Source organism: Dreissena polymorpha, chromosome 1 (genome assembly GCF_020536995.1).
Source record: "Dreissena polymorpha isolate Duluth1 chromosome 1, UMN_Dpol_1.0, whole genome shotgun sequence".
NCBI lineage: Eukaryota > Metazoa > Mollusca > Bivalvia > Myida > Dreissenidae > Dreissena > Dreissena polymorpha.
In genome coordinates, this window is record NC_068355.1 from 41,748,349 (window position 1) to 41,768,698 (window position 20,350).

General features: G+C 36.2%; 1 protein-coding gene across 1 annotated transcript in view; it reads left to right on the top strand.

Moving 5' to 3' along the window:
* Nucleotides 1-20,350, top strand: part of LOC127869571 (protocadherin Fat 4-like) — a 141,189-nt gene that overhangs the window by 11,955 nt on the left and 108,884 nt on the right. Inside the window, exons 12-19 of the mRNA XM_052412261.1 lie at nt 11,709-11,959; nt 12,657-12,771; nt 12,947-13,201; nt 13,581-13,720; nt 14,187-14,283; nt 14,881-15,018; nt 15,265-15,750; nt 16,048-16,188. Coding sequence (XP_052268221.1) covers nt 11,709-11,959; nt 12,657-12,771; nt 12,947-13,201; nt 13,581-13,720; nt 14,187-14,283; nt 14,881-15,018; nt 15,265-15,750; nt 16,048-16,188 — 1,623 coding nt within the window. The remainder of the gene's footprint in view (nt 1-11,708; nt 11,960-12,656; nt 12,772-12,946; nt 13,202-13,580; nt 13,721-14,186; nt 14,284-14,880; nt 15,019-15,264; nt 15,751-16,047; nt 16,189-20,350) is intronic.

A 20,350-nucleotide genomic window follows, 5' to 3' on the forward strand; every position in this document is an offset into this window, starting at 1 on the left:
GTTATTAATTCAATAAACACAGAAAATATGATTGTGTTTAATTATCATTAATACAAATGTCTATATTTTGTGCAGCGGATGTTAATTCAGACGGATACGACAGAATTACGTAAGTATCATTGTGTACTTTACAGTAGATTTTACTACGGAAGAAATTTATTATATCTCACTCAGTCACTGACAAAATGAGCTTGACACATAAACAACAACCGGATCGGATTTACATCCACATAATATTGTGCGAATCCGATGCAATTCAAATTACTAATGTTTGATAACGTTTGATGAATTCGTTATATCAATATGCATTAACTTTCAAGGGGAATAATTATAATTGACATGTGCGATTCAATGACAGTGTTATATTGGGATAATTTGTCGTTTAGCCGTAACAGATAAGTATTTAGTTTGTTGTGTTTCATTTTCAACATAGTTTTACCGTTTTTTCCTTAAAGTAAAACAGTTCAGTCGTCATTATATCTTGAATTTTAAATATTGAAATACATGTCGGATATTTCATATTTTCGGACGTTGCTACGTAAGCTAGTTGTCAACATAATTATTAAGATACATATTTACCTTTTACCATACAGTTGTGCAGCTGTTGTCTTCTTAATGACGCGCTGTTTAATGTCTATAATGTTTTTCTGCCCGTGATGATAATAAGTCTTTAAATCAACAAACCCCAGCAATGTCAATGGTCTGTCAACATTAGAAAAATATTAGCTAAAGAAACTTCAGCGTACAATTTATATGGTATTGACATACCTGTACTCTGAAGCCAACTCTGTATCGAAAGTCAACCAGAGTCGTAACATATTTATGTCACGCTATAAATCAAAGAATACTCATTTTCTTGGATACATTTCTACATATATTGGTGAATGAATATAAATTACTGCATCGAGGAATATTTTAAGGTTTAAACGTTTCAAATGCGTCTAACAATAGATGAAAATAACTCTCATCAGTCTGAAATTCACAATTTTGAAGCCATTGTCGCTTTGTCCAAGACTAGTTTTAATTTGGATACTGTCGGATCATCCTTGACATCTTTTGCTGATATTGTAAACATTACCTTTGTTTTCTGAAATCTGTTATTTGTGATGAACAACATACGTTTTGTGGATTATAAAACTGATTTCAGTGTGAATCGGGTAGTTTTAAATATTTACTTTGAGTTTGTATTTACACTACAATTTGTTAACAAAACAAGCCAGAATATTCTAAAATACCGGGAAATGTCATTCTGAATTTGAAAACACTTGAGCACATGGTATACAAATATACAAATACAAATTTTATTTTAAGTCAGTTTGTACATAACAAGTATAACATTAACATATACATTTTCACAACAATAACACGTATACTGAAAGCGCTTGGACAAAGCGGAAAGAATCTGGGTATTTCGGACCAGGGTATTTCCGGGACAGATTTACTCGTTATGCAAAGGAAAAATATGATATGCTTAATCGACAATTTCAATTGGGTTTCGGAGCGCATGGTTTTATTTTTCTATGCGTAATCGGCAATTTTACATTGGGTATTTACACAAATGCGCACCTAATCTGTAGCTCTGTTACAGTAATCTGTGAAACAACGTCATTAATAAAACAAAAAAATATGTTTGACCACAACGGTGGCTAATAATGTTTAGGAAAAATACAAACAATATAGATTTATCTATAACATAACATGTTAGAATTTTATCATGCATTTATAATCACTCATAATGAGATTTCAATATACAGTTACATGCATAGACAGTTTTTTTAAGCCAGTGTCTTTTGAATTCAGAAAATAAGCAAGATAAACCATAAAATTGGGAAAAATAGATAGTAAACCATAAAATGGAGAAAAATGAGGCATTATTAATATGATTATAAATTACAGAATCACAATAATATTGTTTTTAAGTGCATGATTTAGTGCATTTTTAAAATTATATTATAAAATGCTGCTTGAATTTCTTTTTACCTTTCATATGTAAAAAAAGAAATATCATCTGCTAGTGCAAAATATGACTGGTCATTTCGTAGCAAAAGAGAAGAAAATAAGTGCATTAAATAAATGAATTAATATTTTTGTATCTGGAACAGTTGTATTTTAAATCGATCCTCCACCCTATTATGGCCGAATAAGGGCTAAATTGCTTTCCAACTTGAAATGAAAAGGCATATTGGTTGATCGTGTAGCGTTTATGTGCAAAATTTGAGGGCAAATTGATAAAGCTTGTTGATGCCAAAACAGGTAATAATAATAATTTATTATCAGGTACATGTACACAAGCAAATAAGTATATTTAACCCTTTCAGTGCGGGAACCGAATTTTAAAGGCCTTTGAAAACAGTTTGGATCCAGATGAGACGCCACAGAACGTGGCGTCTCATCAGGATCCAAACTGTTTGCTATTCTGATAGTATTCTTTGAAAAAAAATCGAAGAAAATGCTAATTTTAGAAATTCAGCAGACGACATTTTAGCAGACGACAAATTTCCCAGCATGCAAAGGGTTAAGATGCTTAAGGTGTGGACGACTCATAATCAGGTTTGGTGTCCCTCAAACCCTAAGCGTCTTGTTATTTCTTATGCAGTTTGTATAGATAGTGCCACATACTGACACCAGGGCTTTCCTTTGACCCGAGCTCCCGGGTTTTGACGCTTGAAAATTACAGAAGACCCCTTTTTGACTCTTGAGAAAATTATGTCATGCGTCACATTTGACCCGGGGGAATATACCGACATGCGTCAACGAGATCAAAAGTTGTTAAGACTAAGCGATAATTGGCTCGGGGCGGAGTATCTCATTTAGTAGACGCTAATCGTAAACGCCCGCTTCCAATCATCGAAGCACAAGTCCACCCAGTAGGCGGAGTTTGGTTAATTTTGAAATCTAGTATTGACCAATTAAAACGCTGCTGGTTCGATGATGCGCGTATTAACTTTTCATTATTTATCATAGCGTTGGTTATCAGCTGTTTGAGGAAAAGACGTGTATTAAACCCACCTATTTGTTATAATCCAACTCCCAGGTATTGACCCTCTGAGCTGTACGTATGTACACATAAAAGCTCAGAGTATTTAAGAAGAACTATAAACCCCCCAAAACAGAATGGACTCATCCGCGTCAGTTTTAATAATATTCAATATAAAATAATAACATCCATATCCACAGTACACTGTAAAGCATATTTTGAGATATTTCCAGAATATGTCAGAATGTATTTCCAAATCTGAATGCACCCATCACTGTTTTACTTCATGTTTGCTCAATTCAAAGGCGCGCGAAAGTTATGCTGTCATATGTACTGTCTACAGCGTCAAATTACACGCTTTGCATCAAAGTTGCTAAAAATAACTATAGAACCGATATAACTGACCTTGTGGCAAAGTAACAATTTTCGCATGTGCTAATTGATTACAAAATACATGTAGGTGTAATAATTGACCGTTTGAGAAGGCATAGAAAACGGCGTGTTTGTCGCACGTCTTCAGTGAAGATGGCACATGAAATAATTTAAGGGTGTCGGAATTTTTAATGGGATTAAATATGGAGCCACCTTTATCGGTGAGTAGAAATAATTTCCTTTTATAGTTTACCGATTTATATAGGCTATTGTGTTAAGGTGCCACCCGTATGTTTTTTTGTGATAGCCAGCGGAAATGTGTTTTTTTAACATTTTGTATATCATTCTTCATTTAATAGCCAAGCGAAACGGTCAAACAAAGTTATTGGATCCCAGAATCTGTTATACCATCCCAGAATGTGCTGCGCAGGTTTCAGGACATGTGCAAGAGAAGAAAGTGATAGTTTGCTTGTTTTATGCTAGTTGTGTGTGTGTGTAGTCATAGTGTTGTTTTATAACCTTTTCTTTACTAGGGCGCCCATTTGAGATCACTCTTTAAATGCACGAATGATTTATTTATTTGCTCAAATGATTGTTAGTTTGTAGGACATATGACATATTGTTTTGCTGTATACATAAAGTAAATGTTGTATTAGAATACATATTTTGTATGTAATCTTTGAGATGTTTTGTAGGACATATGACATATTGCTCTCTGAGATGTTGTGTAAGACATGATATGACATATTACTATTTGAGATGTTGTTTAGAACATATGACATATTACTCTGCTGTATACATGAAGTAAATTTTGTATTAGAATACATGTTTTGTATTTATTAATCATTGAGATATTGTGTTTGAATGCATAGTGTTGTAGTAACAGTACAATGTAAGAAATAAATGTTAACATATCTTTTAATTTGTTGCTTTTTATATATTATACCTCAGTAATTTGCTTAAATTGCAAAAAAATCATTGACTCTCCTGCGTTATTATTAGGACTCTTATAAGTTTGATTTTGACTCTTGAAAATATGGTCCCAAGAGTCCTTGACTCTTGAGATTTAAGGTCTAAGGAAAGCCCTGTGACACGTAAAGCTTGTGCTTTGTTGGCAGCGTTAGTTGGCTGTAAACAGGTTCATTGTAGTTATCTCCACCATCAGTCTGTCCGTCTGTCCTAGCCACTATTTCTTACACCATAAGCACTAGAACCTTGAAACTTAAACACATGGTAGCTATGAGCATTATGTGCAACCCTGCACTATTTGGAATTTTGATCTGACCCCTGGGTCAAAAGTTATAGGGGTTGGGGTGGGGACGGGTCAGAGATTTTCACTCATTTATAGCTCGACTACTATATATGAAATATATATAATGGAGCTATCCTGATCACGTCGGCGTTACCGTTAGCGTGCACATGTTAACGTTTGTGTACAACCCCAAATATTTTCTTTTTACTTTAACAAATTATTTATATATTTTTTTATGCCCCCCCCCTTCGAAGAAGAGGGGGTATATTGCTTTGCACATGTCGGTCTGTCGGTTGGTCGGTCCGTCCACCAGGTGGTTTCCCGATGATAACTCAAGAACGCTTAGGCCTAGGATCATGAAACTTCATAGGTACATTGATCATGACTCGCAGATGACCCCTATTGATTCATAGGTCACTAGGTCGAAGGTCAAGGTCACTGTGACCCGAAATAGTAAAATGGTTTCCGGATGATAATTCAAGAACGCTTATGGCTAGGATCATGAAACTTGAAAGGTAGATTGATCATGACTCGCAGATGACCCCTATAGATTTTCAGGTCACTAGGTCAAAGATTAAGGTCACGGTAACCCGAAATAGTAAAATGGTTTCCGGATGATAATTCAATAACGCTTATGCCTAGGATCATGAAACTTAATAGGTACATTGATCATGACTCGCAGATGACCCCTATTGATTTTGAGGTCACTAGTTCATACATGTACTTCTTTACCAACATGACCCTAATCTATAAACAAGAGCAGACAACTGTATCAAGCATTTTGACGGAATTATTGCCCCTTTTATACTTACAATATGCATATTATTGATAAATCTATGTTAAAGTTTGCATACCACCTCAAATATTTTCTTTGTCCTTTGACATATTGCTTTCATATTTTGCATACTTCATAACCAACATGATCCCAATCTATAAACAAGAGCAGACAACTGTATCAAGCATTTTGACAGAATTATTGCCCTTTTATACTTAGAATATGCATATATAATTGATAAATCTATGTTTAAATTTGCATACCACCTCAAATATGTTCTATGTCCTTTGACATATTGCTTTCATATTTTGCATATTTCTTTACCAACATGATCCCAATCTATAAACAAGAACAGACAACTGTATCAAGCATTTGACAGAATTATTGCCCCTTTCATACTTAGATAATTGAACATTTGCTTAATTGCCATAACTTCTTTATTTATGATCACATTTGATTCATACTTTGACAAAGCAACACTTACCTGACATACCACAATGCACTGCACCCAAACTATCCCCCATGCCCCACCCCAGAATCCCCCCCTCCCAAATTTTTTTTTTAATAATTATTTTTGAAAGTTCATCTTTTAAATTACCACCAACCCACATAAACCCCCCGCTCTCCATGATGGCTTACAGTAACCTGTCAAGCACTCAAAATCTCTTATGACAATACGGTCAATCTCAACCATGCATGGCCGCATTACCAACCCTTGGGGCGCCCCCTGGGTCAAACATGCGGCGTGGGAATACGCGTCGGCCTCTGCCGCACCATTTTTAACCAATTGACTTCAAATTAATACTTAAGATTTCTTATGACAACACAGTCTATCTTGACCATCCATGTTCACATTACCCACCCCAGGGCCCCGCCCACTTTGGTGGTAAAGATCCCAAGCTATTTCAGCATAATTAAAATCCAAGCCATTTTTGTGGTCAAGACCCGAGCTTTCTCGCCATAATTAAAATCCAGGCCAGTTTGGTGCAGAGACCCCGAGCTATTTCAGCATAATTAAAATCCAAGTCAGTTTAGTGGTCAAGATCCTGGACTATTTCGGTATATTTAAAATCCAAGCCAGTTTGGTTGTCAAGACCCCGAGCTTTTTTAGCATAATAAAAATCCAAGTCAGTTTAGTGTTCAAGATCCTGAACTTTTTCGGTATAATTAAAATCCAGGCCAGTTTGGTGGTCAAGACCCCAAGCTTTTTCAGCATAATTAAAATCCTAGCCAGTTTCGTGGGGGAGACCCTGAGCTATTTCAGCATATTTAAAATCAAAGTCAGGTATAATTCGGTATAATTAAAATCAAGGCCAGTTTGGTGATCAAGAACCCGAGCTTTTTCAGCATAATTTAAACCATAGCCAGTTTCATCGCCGAGACCTCGAGCTATTTCCGCATATTTAAAATCCAAGCCAGTTTGGTGGTAAAGATCCTGAACAATTTTGCATAATTAAAATCCAAGCCAGTTTGGTGGTCAAGATCCTGAGCTATTTCAGCATAATTAAAATGCAAGCCAGTGTGGTGGTCAAGAACCCAAACTATGAGCATAATTCAAATCCAAGCCAGTTTGGTGGTAAAGATCCCGAGCTATTTCAGCATAATTAAAATCCAAGCCAGTTTGGTGATCAAGACCCCTAGCTTTTTCAGCATAATAATCCAAGCCAGGTTGGTGGTCAAGATCCTGAGCTATTTCAGCATAATTTAATTCTAAGCCAGTTTGGTGGTCATGACCCCGAGTTATTTCAGCATAATTAAAATCCAAGCCGTTTTGGTGGTCAAGACCCCAAGCAATTGTAGCATATATTGTTTTCGGCATAATTTTTTCGTACCCATTTTTTTCTGTTTTTTGACAGAATAATGCCCCCTTTAATAGTTAGAAAATTGAAAATTTGGGTAAATTTTGTGTTCAGGTGTACTCTTATCCTATTTGTGTTAAGGTCTACTCTTATCCTTAAGTATCAAAGCTATATCGTCTACTTAATGTTATAAGTCATGTAAATGACATTTTTATACATTTTATTTCTTTCCCATTTTTGTGTTTTTTATTAAGGTGACATACATCAACTGTTTAATAATATTAAGTCTACCTTTTTGGTAAAAATAATGTTTTTACCAAATTTTCAAAATTGACATAACTGACACGTGTCATTTGCTGAATGTAAAAAGTAGCATAACTGACATTTAGTTAAATTTTCAGGAGAAGGAAAAACTGCTTTATTGAAATAAAATAGGGATACTTACAGAGTAAAACAAACACATGGGATATTTTCAGATTTGAAAACTGGTATTTTACGCATCTTTAGGCAGTTCTGTGTACCAAGGATAAATACAATACTTAAACATTCATGTACAACGCACAATACTAAAAACCTGAATTGTAACTGTAATGTATTTCAGATTCAGAGATGTCTGTTTTGTTTCTAAGGTCATGTGAAAAATTAAGTTTATATGTTTATAGGTTTAAAATTGCAATTTGTCCTCTTACTTGCCCTTGTATTTCAAGATAGAATACTTTCCTTCCCAGAGGAAAGAGATCTGGGTTTGAATCCCAGTGGGGGCTTCAGAGGATGATTCATTTTAAGAAAAATGAATATATTTGCTTTACTTTGTCTCTAACTTAACCAATTAACTCTGACAATGCCTTTAAAAGTATGCAGTTTTTGATAATTCAATTATGCAAAAAAACATGTATAATTTTAGGGTAGACTAAGACAGCAAACTAAGAATGGGCATCCATTTTAGTTTTTTAAGTCAATACAACAATAAATGCATATAGGAACACATATTTAAATTAAAGATGCAACAATCAGAGGACATAATCAATTAAATAGTAAATGACTACTTAAAATATTTTTTAGCACTGTTTGTTTTCCAGAGATTTGTGAATATGCCGTTTTATGTTCTTCTCCTTGAACTAATGCAATATGTGCTTTAGAACTGGAATCATATAGTGTTGGAAAGCTGGTGTTTCACGTCCAGAGGGTCCTTGCGTCCGGAAGGTGAAAATTGAAAAAAAAAAAAACCTCCCCACTCATTCCATCCCGCGAAACCCTTAAGGTGTCGCAAGTCTAGTAACAACAATTAAAAGTAAAACTGTCTCTCTTAAATATCAGCTTCGGTGTAAATACTTTTTAAACACCAGAAATTAATAACACTGTGAACTACATTGTTATATTAAAGACATATTTCATATTCAGCATGAAATACAAAAAACAAACACCTGCTTTGAACTGTTTTATAAATTATTTAACACTAAAGATCCAAATTAAAAAAGAAATAGCCCTCAACAACGATACACTTCATATTTTTGAACAATAATGGAAAGACATAAAACTTTAATAACCTAGTCCAGTTGTTTATCTACCCGACTTTATGCAACTCATCTATAGTTTCAATTATTATATATTAAAAAAAACAACAGGTGCGTTAAGCTGGCACTGACATCGGAAATCGACATTCGACATTCGAATATCGAGCTAGGGCGAATGTCGAGCCAGCTCTGACATCGACATTCGACAAAAGTCCCGAATATCGAGCTGGGGCGAATGTCGAGCCAGCTCTGACATCGACATTCGACAAAAAACCCGAATATCGAGCAGGGGCGAATGTCGAGCTAGCTCTGACATCGGCATTCGACAAAAAACCCGAATATCGAGCTGGGGCGAATGTCGAGCCAGCTCTGACATCGACATTTGGCAAAAGTCACGAATATCGATCTGGGGCTAATGTCGAGCCAGCTCTGACATCGACATTCGGCAAAAGTCCCGAATATCGAGCTGGGGCGAATGTCGAGCAAGCTCTGACATCGACATTCGGTAAAAGTCCCGAATATCGAGCTGGGACGAATGTCGAGCCAGCTCTGACATCGACATTCGGCAAAAGTCCCGAATATTGAGCTGGGGCGAATGTCGAGCCAGCTCTGACATCGACATTCGGCAAAAGTCTCGACATTTGCCCCAGCTCGATATTCGTTTTTTTGCCGAATGTCGATATCAGAGCTGGCTCGACATTCGCCCCAGCTCGTTAATCGTTTTTTTTGCCGAATGCCGATATCATAGCTGACTCGACATTCGTCCCAGCTCGATATTCGGGACTTTTGCCGAAAATCGATGTCAGACCTGGCTCGACATTCGTCCCAGCTCGATATTCGCCAGTTTTGTCAAATGTCGATGTCAGAGCTGGCTCGACATTCGCCCCAGCTCGTTATTCGGGTTTTTTTTGCCGAATGCCGATGTCAGAGCTGGCTCGACATTCGTCCCAGCTCGATATTCGGGACTTTTGCCGAATGTCGATGTCAAACCTGGCTCGACATTCGTCACAGCTCGATATTCGCGAGTTTTGCCGAATGTCGATGTCAGTGCTTGCTCGACATTCGCCCCAGCTCGATATTCGGGTTTTTTGCCGAATGTCGATGTCAGAGCTGGCTCGACATTCGCCCTGCTCGATATTCGGGTTGTTTGCTGAATGTCGATGTCAGACCTGGCTCGACATTCGCTCCAGCTCGATATTCGCGAGTATTGCCGAATGTCGATGTCAGACCTGGCTAGACATTCGCTCCAGCTCGATATTCGCGAGTATTGCCGAATGTCGATGTAAGACCTGGCTCGACATTCGCCCCAGCTCGATATTCGCGAGTTTTGCCGAATGTCGATGTCAGAGCTGGCTCGACATTCGCCCCAGCTCGATATTCAAGCATATACTGTAACTACTACACATATTCAATTGAAACGTTCAGGTAATGAACGTGTTATTGTAAGATGAAAATTAGGTTAAGGTTAACGTGCAAAAATTACTTATCTCTGTATTTTCTTCAGATCTTAAATTGATCTTTCAGACTTGTCTTCACGATCATCATGGGGGTCACTGAACGAGTCTAATTTCTGTGACCTATAAGTTGTCATAATTATGCCCCTGTTTTACTTACAAAAATAAGTTTAAGGATTTTTTGCAACAACTAAATATCTATATGTAATACATATATTCAATTAAATATAGATGTTTATGTTCAATGACCAAGGGAACAACTCCGATCCACAATTAGCAGAATAATTCACCCATTGAACGTATAAAATTAAGGTTACAAATTGTGTTTGCTTTTTAAAAACTGAACTTAGCATTGGACACCTTTGGATACAACATGCCTGCATGGAAACCTTGCACTTTGGGACATTTAGGTCAAGGTCACTTTTGCAAATTATAGAATAAAAGTTTGTTTGAAATAACTTCGGCAAGTATGAGAGTTCTTTAGCAGGTTGCTTACATGTTACTCTAACGCGTGATTGCACTTTTTCACAGTTTGGTCACGTTCGCTGAATTAACTAAAATTGAAAAACTCGATCTCAAATTGAGGTGTTTGATGTACCTTTTTGCAAAGGTAGCTTAGATTAAGACCTGGCCGGGGATTGAATTTTGGGTAAGTCAGATTAAGATCTATGGTAATAAATCAAAATGTTTACACTAAATACCTTGACTATGCATTCAGGTGTTTGCTGAACTTTATTATTTAGCTAGAGAATACATTAACACAATTGTTGCAATTGATTTGAGCCGCATCAGGTCGAGTTGAAGTTCGCTGTGAAATAGGAAAGATTTTCCGCATACTAACTAGGGTTTTAATGGAAATATAGAGGATATTAGGTTAGTGTTGACTTTAGATCAGGTTTATCATGCGAGGCTTAGAAAACAAAAAGCACGAGCCTTGGCGAGTTCTTTTTCGTTTTCGTGCCGAGCATGATAAACCTGATCTATAATCAACACTAATCTATTATTCTATTTATACCACTTTTTATTTTGTAAACCTTTTTGTTTTAACAAAATTAGTTTGACTGGATTATTTCGCTGGATTTATGACGTCATTTCGTCGAAATATTGACGTCATTTCCTGCCGTTCATTATAGATGACATTTAATCAACGGGGCTTTAATCAACCGAATTCGCTGTAAAAGTGGGATTAAATGCATTAATGCTTAGGTAGTTTATATGCAGACCTTGTTTGGGATGATCTAGTTTTGTACATGTCCTCGGTTTTTGTTTTAATGTTTAAGTTGACGTTAATTGTTGTACATAACTTACTTTGTAACTATTTAAGATATGTCTTGTCAGTCATTATACTAGATGACTGACAGGTATTGTACTTTGCATTTTCAAAGCGGAGAAAAAGTCGAACGCCTTGTCTTGGGAAAACTCTTGTTTATCGTTTTTCCTGACAAAAATGTTCATCCAACTGTGACATCTTACTAAGAGTTACATTTAAACTTGGTCATTTTGTTAAAACCTTTCACCCCGTACACCTACACTAACATTTTTTACTTGAAATGTTTTGTTTGTAGCTGGTAACGGTGACGGGAAATTTGCGGTCGACCCAACTTCCGGCGCCATTTCTGTCCTTGGTTCCCTCGACTATGACATTCTCCAGACGTACTCGCTTACAGTGAAGGCCGCTGATGGCGGGTCGCCGTCAAAGACCGTCACTGCAGTAGTTACTATTACCGTCACAGCCGTGTCTGATGAGAAGCCAACGTGCACGACAAATTCATTTTTCGAATCTATCACAGAGCCTGGGGTTCAGAACACACAGGCAGTGAGTGAAGTTTAATCATACATAAGTGATATTCGTTGAATTCGATAAATTGTTTATTTCAATTCACGTGTGATCAGAAAAATTAATACTTTCACGAGTCGCGCAGCTACGAGTGCAAATATTAACAGACTTTTGTTACGACTGATTTACAATCGACAATCTATTTTGACATTGAAAAAAATATATTAAATGTTTCTAGATCGTTTGTTCACATCTAACAAGGTTAAATGTACATTTTAGGAAATAATATCGTCATAACAACAAAATAACAAAGTTATTTCCTAGTGAAACAGTGAAAATCACCGATATTTTTCACTGTTAGCTTTCTCTATAAAGCCTAGCTTTTTGCTGCGTATGATTCCGTTCTTCGAGTAATATATATCAAATCCACAAAAATATGTCCTTCGCTCTTTTTATGGATGATAGAAGATACATATACAAAAGAGTCTTTGATATTTGCTAGACTGCGCCCAGTTTCGTTTGTATGACATCTTTCAAAGATTGCATTGTAACATCGACTGTAGTACAATCAAGGTTTGTAGGAATAAATGTATCAACTCATATGTTTCATGCTATCTTGTGTAGAATGTCGAAACCCCAGGCAACTGAATCCCCATCAAACCTTAAATTTAAACGAAAGTTTGACACGGAATAAAAAAAACTTATATAAATATGGTGCAATCCTTTCCACTTACAGTATGTGCAACTTGCATGTTCCGATGCCGATGGAGAAACTTTGTCCTACTCACTTACTCGCAATACCGGAGCAACATTTGCCATCAGCAATACCGGCAGTATTACACTTTCGTCTGGTACGATAGTAAATTTCTCATATGTTATAAATACGGACTATGTCCTTAACTATTTAGTTATCTGTAGAAACCTGATTAACCTAAATATGTTTATTATAAACGAAAGCATATTGTATATTAATACAAATATTTCAAAACGTTAATGAAAACCTCATTATTATGATATTGTTTGCAGCTGTTGATTTCGATGGCGCCGTCAAACTGTTCAATATGGATGTGACAGTTACGGATACTTCGAGCAACTCTGTTATAATTCCCGTTGTTATTGAAATAAAGCCAGCCAACGAATTTGCGCCAGTGTTTCCAGTCGATATAACCGTGAACTTAAACGAGGACACGGCTGTGGGCAGTGACATAGCAACTCACGTAGCAACGGATGGTGATTCTAACGACACCCCCGATGGCGTCTTAACGTATTCTATTCAATCAGGTTCGTGGAACTTTCTACTTTGTCGGCGACATATAGTGGAAAGCTTTTTGCGAAAAAATGTATTGAAAATGTTCTGATATTATTTACATCTCTCTGCAACTTCTTCGAACTGGATATCTTGTACACATATATCATATTGCGGCGGATGTGGTTTGAATCATAGAGAGAACTATTAAATGGCGTCGTTCGATATTGTTTAACTCGTTCGCAAGCATAAACACTATCTATTACACTTTTACACAATAATATATTTGAAGATTGCATATAGTTCCTTCACATTCAATAGATAGTATACGTTATATTTCCAAAACAATAATTTCTTTCTTTCTGTACAATAGAACAGTTTTAAGTGAAGCAAATGTGTTTTTGTATGTTCTAGTAACAAACGGTGGACTGAATCAGTTCAGTATCGATCCGACCACAGGAAAGATTAGTCTCGCAAGCCCTTTCGACTACGAAGCTGCTCAGTCTTTCGTCATAACTATATTGGCAACTGACGGTGGCTCAACACCCCTTTCGGTGCGTATTCTTTAGGATTTAAGTTTTAAGAAATCGACGTTTTCTAAAAATATCATATGTTTTACATGGCAAAAACGGCATATAAACATGTGATTTATATTGACATTTATAAAGCAAAACTTAAAAAATGAGTTTATTGATATGATAAATACTTTCTGTTAAATTCAGACTGATCTTACCTATATAAAAGTGGAAACGAGTATAGATGCACTTTTCTTCTCTCCAGATCCAAACACAATCCCATAATATGTGAACAAACAAAAAATACCATGTATCTGTCTGTATTGCAGGGTTTCGCTACAATAACAATATACTATTCATGTCTTTATTGCCGGGCTCCGTTTCAATTGTAATAAACTATTCATGTATGTATTGCAGCGTGTCGCAACATTTGCAAAACACTATTCATGTCTGGATTGCATGGCTTCGTTTCAATTACAATGCACTATTCTTGTCTCGATTGCAGGGTTCCGCTACAGTTACGGTAACCGTGCAAGATGACAACGACGTGGCACCAACCTGCAGCCAACTACTGTTTCTTCTTACGGTTCCCGAAAACAGCGGTATGTAAAATTCAAATCCACTTTCGAGATAACTAAATGTGTGTGTATGTCTGTGTTGTGCAATAGTCTGTCATTATGCCCCCTTTGTACACATCCGTCAGTCGATTGGTACGTCTGTCCGTAGAACTTTGTTTTCGCACGATATCTACTGAACCCTTACACAGGTACAAGGTCAAGGTCACATGGGCTCGTAACATGACATTAAATAGGTACAATCGCCATTTTAAGTTATCATTTCGGTACCGTCAATACACATAGACAACATCCCCTCCATTAAAGAATTGTGATAAAACACTATCTGGAGACCCCCCCCCCCCCCCCCCGTTAAGAAGTGTAGAGGGTTTTCTGGAATCACTATCGGCATCTATCCGTTATTCTGTTCGAAGTCATTAACTTGCCCATGCATTATCATAAACATTTTCAACAAACAATATTCAAATTTGCAGGCAGTGTTACTTATGAAGAAGTGCATGTGCGATTTTATGTAAAAAAATGTCCAATTTACTTATATTCCATGATTATTTATAGTAACTATAACCAAATGTATTCTCTCTAAATATTTAATATTATTATTATTATTTCCATCGTGTTTTGAAGCTACTTTTTATGAAGTTATCCCAGACCTAGGCTGTACAGATTTGGACAGTGTTTCTCTTACATACACGGTGAAGCCTTCCACAATGACAGCCTTCTCTGTCGATACTTCTACCAGTGTGGTGAAATTGAAACCTGCAGGTATAAGTCAAAATTCACTACAATTGTGTCAGTCAGTCATCAATAATGTTTGGAAATCTAGCGGTGAAGTTTTGGCTATGTTGTGTAAAAATTTGATGATTTATAAAAAAATGGCTTTCCTTATCAAAAATACTCCTTACGAAAAAAAAGTCAGCGTAAAAAATAATTTGATAATCACTTGAAATAGCATGTCAGGTAAGAGTAATATATATTAATGTGAAAACTATGATACCTCTATTCGCACAGGCACTTTGAATTACGAAAGCGGCACTACCAACTATGCGTTCACAATCGAAGTCACCGACAGCGTTCATACCGCCACCATATCAGTCGGTATAACCATAACGGACGTTAACGAAGCTTCACCTGTGTTCAATCCCAGCTCATACACCAATAGCATCGCTGAAGACGCCATCCTTGGCGCAAGCGTTGTCACTGTAACAGCCACGGACGCTGACACTGCTGACAAGGTTGTCTACTCGATAATTAGCGGAAACAATGACAACAAGTTTGCCATCGATTCAAACACCGGTATCATACGCGTTGCGGGGGAATTGAACGCCGATTTATCTACAACGATGACCTACACTCTTGTTGTTAAAGCGAACGAAGTGACTACTACAAACTCGGCTACAGCTTCTGTCACGATTACCGTTTCTGACGTTAATGATAACACGCCAAAGTTTGCACAGGACATCTACTACGTGGCTGTCGATGAAGACAGAACAGCGGGTATGTTTCCGTGAAATGTTTGTTTATCAATTTATCGCTAGCCATTTGTTAATATATTGTTTCCATTTCTTTCGAACCTGATTGTGGTGTTTGTTTTTGTTATAATTCTCACCAAAACCCTATACAAGAGCCCAATGACCAGTATCTTGTGTAAATGGAAACATGTATCTACCACACATGAAAGTTGATTTCGAGACAATAAGCATAGACACAATAAATGGTACTAATTGCGTAAGATGTTAAGTTGCATTTGTTTGAGATGTTTATTTTCATTCGAACCTCATGCTGTTTTGCCAGGCGCTTTGGTCACGCTTACCGCAACGGATGGAGACGCTGGTACGTTGTTCACATACACACTCGAGGCGTCCAGTACACCGGCTACGTATACGTCATATTTTAGGTTTGATACAACAACGACGAACCAGCTGAATCTGCTCGGTAAGAAACACATTTTACATGAAAACACCGCTGTATATACGTGCAAATGTAGAACAGTATATTTGAGTAGTAATACTTCCCACGCCGATAAGAACATATATGAATAGTTTTCAGACAAATTAGATAAGTGCATTTCTGTTGTAAAAAAACTGTAACAAGGAAGTTTGAATACACTGTTATTATAAACTTATTTGCCTGTACCTGCAATCACAATTCTACATTTAAAGCACGTGAAGCAATTTAATCATGACTAATATCAAGCAAAATCTTGATCCATCGCAGAGGTTTGTTTTGTTTTCTAGCTCCGATTGACTTAGATACTAGCGGCGTGCAGTCGTTCTATACACTGGTCGTCATGGTGACGGACAATGGAAGCCCGGCTCGTTCCAGCACATCGTCCGTTCTGGTGTCCGTAAACTCTGTGAATGAACACACGCCAACATTGAGCGCTGTTACCTTTACTGTGAGATTCTTCTTTTGACTTTAATTATGTTTCAGATGCACACAATTTGATTATTGTTTTAGATAATTATAACTGTTATTGCGACTTCTTCCGAACGAATAACAATTTATATAAGTGTGCCAGCGTTTATGGATGATATGGACGGATATGTTGCGCTTGTTTAACAAAATGTATGATACATTCTGTTTTACAATCAAACTCGAGCATCAAATGACACAAGGGTGGGCAGAATTTATAATGCACGCATACATACACAGCGAGCGAGCGAGTTAAAGACTTAGAATATTTATGAGAAAGCAAACTTTTGGAGCAGAATTTAACGAAATGAAACTGCGAATATGATCATTATCAATATCAAACAAAACAATTGTAGCAGTATGATTCGAATTTTTACGGTTTATTATATATCCGTATGGTATGCCTAGGTAACCACGGGCGGATGATGTGGGGGTTGCTTTGTAGGTTGTCAATCTTCTAATTAAGAGTTCCTGCATTTGTTTTACAAAACTAAACAATTTGATTTATACTTACGTCCAATTTTTACCACGTTATATTTGTCTACAAATGTAAGATTCGGAACATTACATGGATCAAGCGGAAATGCACAAACCTGGTACGTCGCTGGCATCCGCTAGTGGTAAAACATATAAAGTTGATGGACAATTCATTTCTCTTGATTTCCTTGTAGATCGCTGAATCGGCCAACCACGGTGCCCAAGTGGGAATTGTGACCGCTCTGGACTCTGACAGAGGCGCGGATGGCGAAATAACATATACCATTATATGTAAGGGCATACACATTGTAATGTCTTTTTTTTTCAAATCGTTTGTTACACTGTTTCACTGATTCAAATAATCAGTAATCGATATATTATTGCTGAATTAATGTATGTTTGTGGTGGAATACACAATTATATGTATACCAGCCTCATGTATTACATAAATAGTGTCTATATTAGTCTAATTTTAGAATATACTCGCATTTATTGCTTTATGTTGTTGTTTTTTTGCGGCGCATACGGAGTATCAATAAGATATTTTAATTGTTTCTTTTAGCTGAAATAATCTTAGTCTAAGCTATATTATACACGCATTTGTCACGGTCTGCGTCTGCGTCATGCCCCGGTTAAGGTTAACCCGAAACATGACAATATATCTGTTTATTATACATGTATTCAATGTTAACTTAACATTTTCAATTTTAAGTATTTGGGGCTAATTTGTGAGGTCATTGATTTATGTCCATACATGTTACATGCCGATAAGCAATGATATGTCCTTTTGAGTGAAAAAAAAGATAAAAAATATCTTTTTAAATGCAACCTATCCAACAGAAATTTATGTGATTTATGCAGCAAACATATTGAAACAATAGAACACCTTTTCTCGGAGTGTTTGAACATTTCAAACTCTATGGAATCAATTGACAACATTTCTAGAGTAACAACAATTAAAAGTAAAACTGTCTTTCTTTAATAATAGCTTCGGTGTAAATACTTTTAAAATACCAGAAATTAGTAACACTGTGAACTACATTGTTATATTAATGACATCTTTTATATTCAGCATGAAATACAAAAAACAAACACCTGCTTTGAACTGTTTTATAAATTATTTAAAACTTATGATCCAAATTGAAAAAGAAATAGCCCTCAACAACGATACACTTCATATTTTTGAACAAAAATGGAAAGACATAAAACTTTCATAATCTAATCCAGTTGTTTATCTACCCGACTTTATGCAACTTATCTATAGTTTTAATTATTATTTATTCAAAAAAACATCTTTAACAAACAAACAAAGCAAAAAACCCACAAACCAACAACTTTTAAATCTAAAGAAAAACACAAGGTCAAAAAATATATAAAAACTAGCATATCTTGTAAAATATGTTTGACATTTTTATTGCTGCATGATATTACTTTGTTCTTGCTTATGCACATGTTTACATTATATGTTTTATATTGAATAAAAAAAGGTTAACGTAAGCGTGCAGCTGCTGTATATCTCTATGCTATTGCAGAAAAAAAATGTGCATATGTATAGATGTTCTCTATGAACATTCACTGACCAACAACTATAACATTGACCAGCTTTCTTGTTTTTATGAAACATCCGGTTCATGAACGTTTTCGCGTAAGATAAAATTTAATTTAAAAGGTTAAAGTTTGAATTCAACAAGTATATACCTTAACTACTATACATAATCAATTGAAACGTTCAGGTAATGTACGTGTTATTGTAAGATGAAAATTATGTTAAGGTTAACGTGCAAAAAGTACATATCTCTGTATTTTCTTCAGATCTTAAATTGATCTTTCAGACTTGTCTTCACGATCACCATAAGGGTCACTGAAGGAGTCCAATTTCTGTGACCTATAAATTGTCATAATTATGCCCCTGTTTTAGTTACAAAATTAAGTTAAAGGATTTTTTGCAGCAACTTAATATCTATGTGTAATACATATATTCAATTAAATATATATGTTTATGTTCAATGACCAAGGGACCAACTCCGATCCACAATTAGCAGAATAATTCACCCATTGAACTTATAAAATTAAGGTTACAAATTGTGTTTGCTTTTAAAAACTGAAGTTAGTATTGGACACCTTTGGATACAACATGCCTTTATGGAAACCTTGCACTTTGGGACATTCAGGTCAAGGTCACTTTTGCAAACTATAGAATAAAAGTTAGTTTGAAATAACTTCGGTAAGTATGAAAGTTCGTTAGCAGGTTGCTTACATGTTGCTCTAACGTGTGATTGCACTTTTTCACAGTTTGGTCACGGTCGCTGAATTAACTAAAATTGAAAAACGAAATCCCAGATTGAGGTGTTTGATGTACATTTTTGTAATGGTAGCTTAGATTAAGACCTGGCCGGGGATTGAATTTTGGGCAAGTCAGATTAAGATCTATGGTAGTAAATCAAAATGTTTAGACTAAATACCTTGACTATGCATTCGGGTATTTGCTGAACTTTATTATTTAGCTAGAGAATACATGCACACAATTTTTGCAATTGATTTGAGCCGAATCAGGTCGAGTTGAAGTTCGCTGTTAAATAGGAAAGATTTTCCGCATATTAACTAGGGTTTTAATGGAAATAATGCATTAATGCTTAGGTAGTTTATATGCAGACCTTGTTTGGGATGATCTAGTTTTGTACATGTCCTCGGTTTTTGTTTTAATGTTTAAGTTGACGTTAATTGTTGTACATAACTTACTTTGTAACTATTTAAGATATGTCTTGTCAGTCATTATACTAGATGACTGACAGGTATTGTGGTTTGCATTTTCAAAGCGGAGAAAAAGTCGAACGCTTTGTCTTGGGACAACTCTTTTTCATCGTTTTTCCTGACAAAAATGTTCATCCAACTGTGACATCTTACTTAGAGTTACATTTAAGCTTGGTCATTTTGTTAAAACCTTTTACCCCGTACACCCACACTAACATTTTTTACTTGAAATGTTTTGTTTGTAGCTGGTAACGGTGACGGGAAATTTGCGGTCGACCCAACTTCCGGTGCCATTTCTGTCCTTGGTTCCCTCGACTATGACATTGTCCAGACGTACTCGCTAACAGTGAGGGCCGCTGATGGCGGGTCGCCGTCAAAGACCGTCACTGCAGTAGTAACTATAACCGTCACCGGCGTGTCTGATGAGAAGCCAACGTGCACGACACATGCGTTT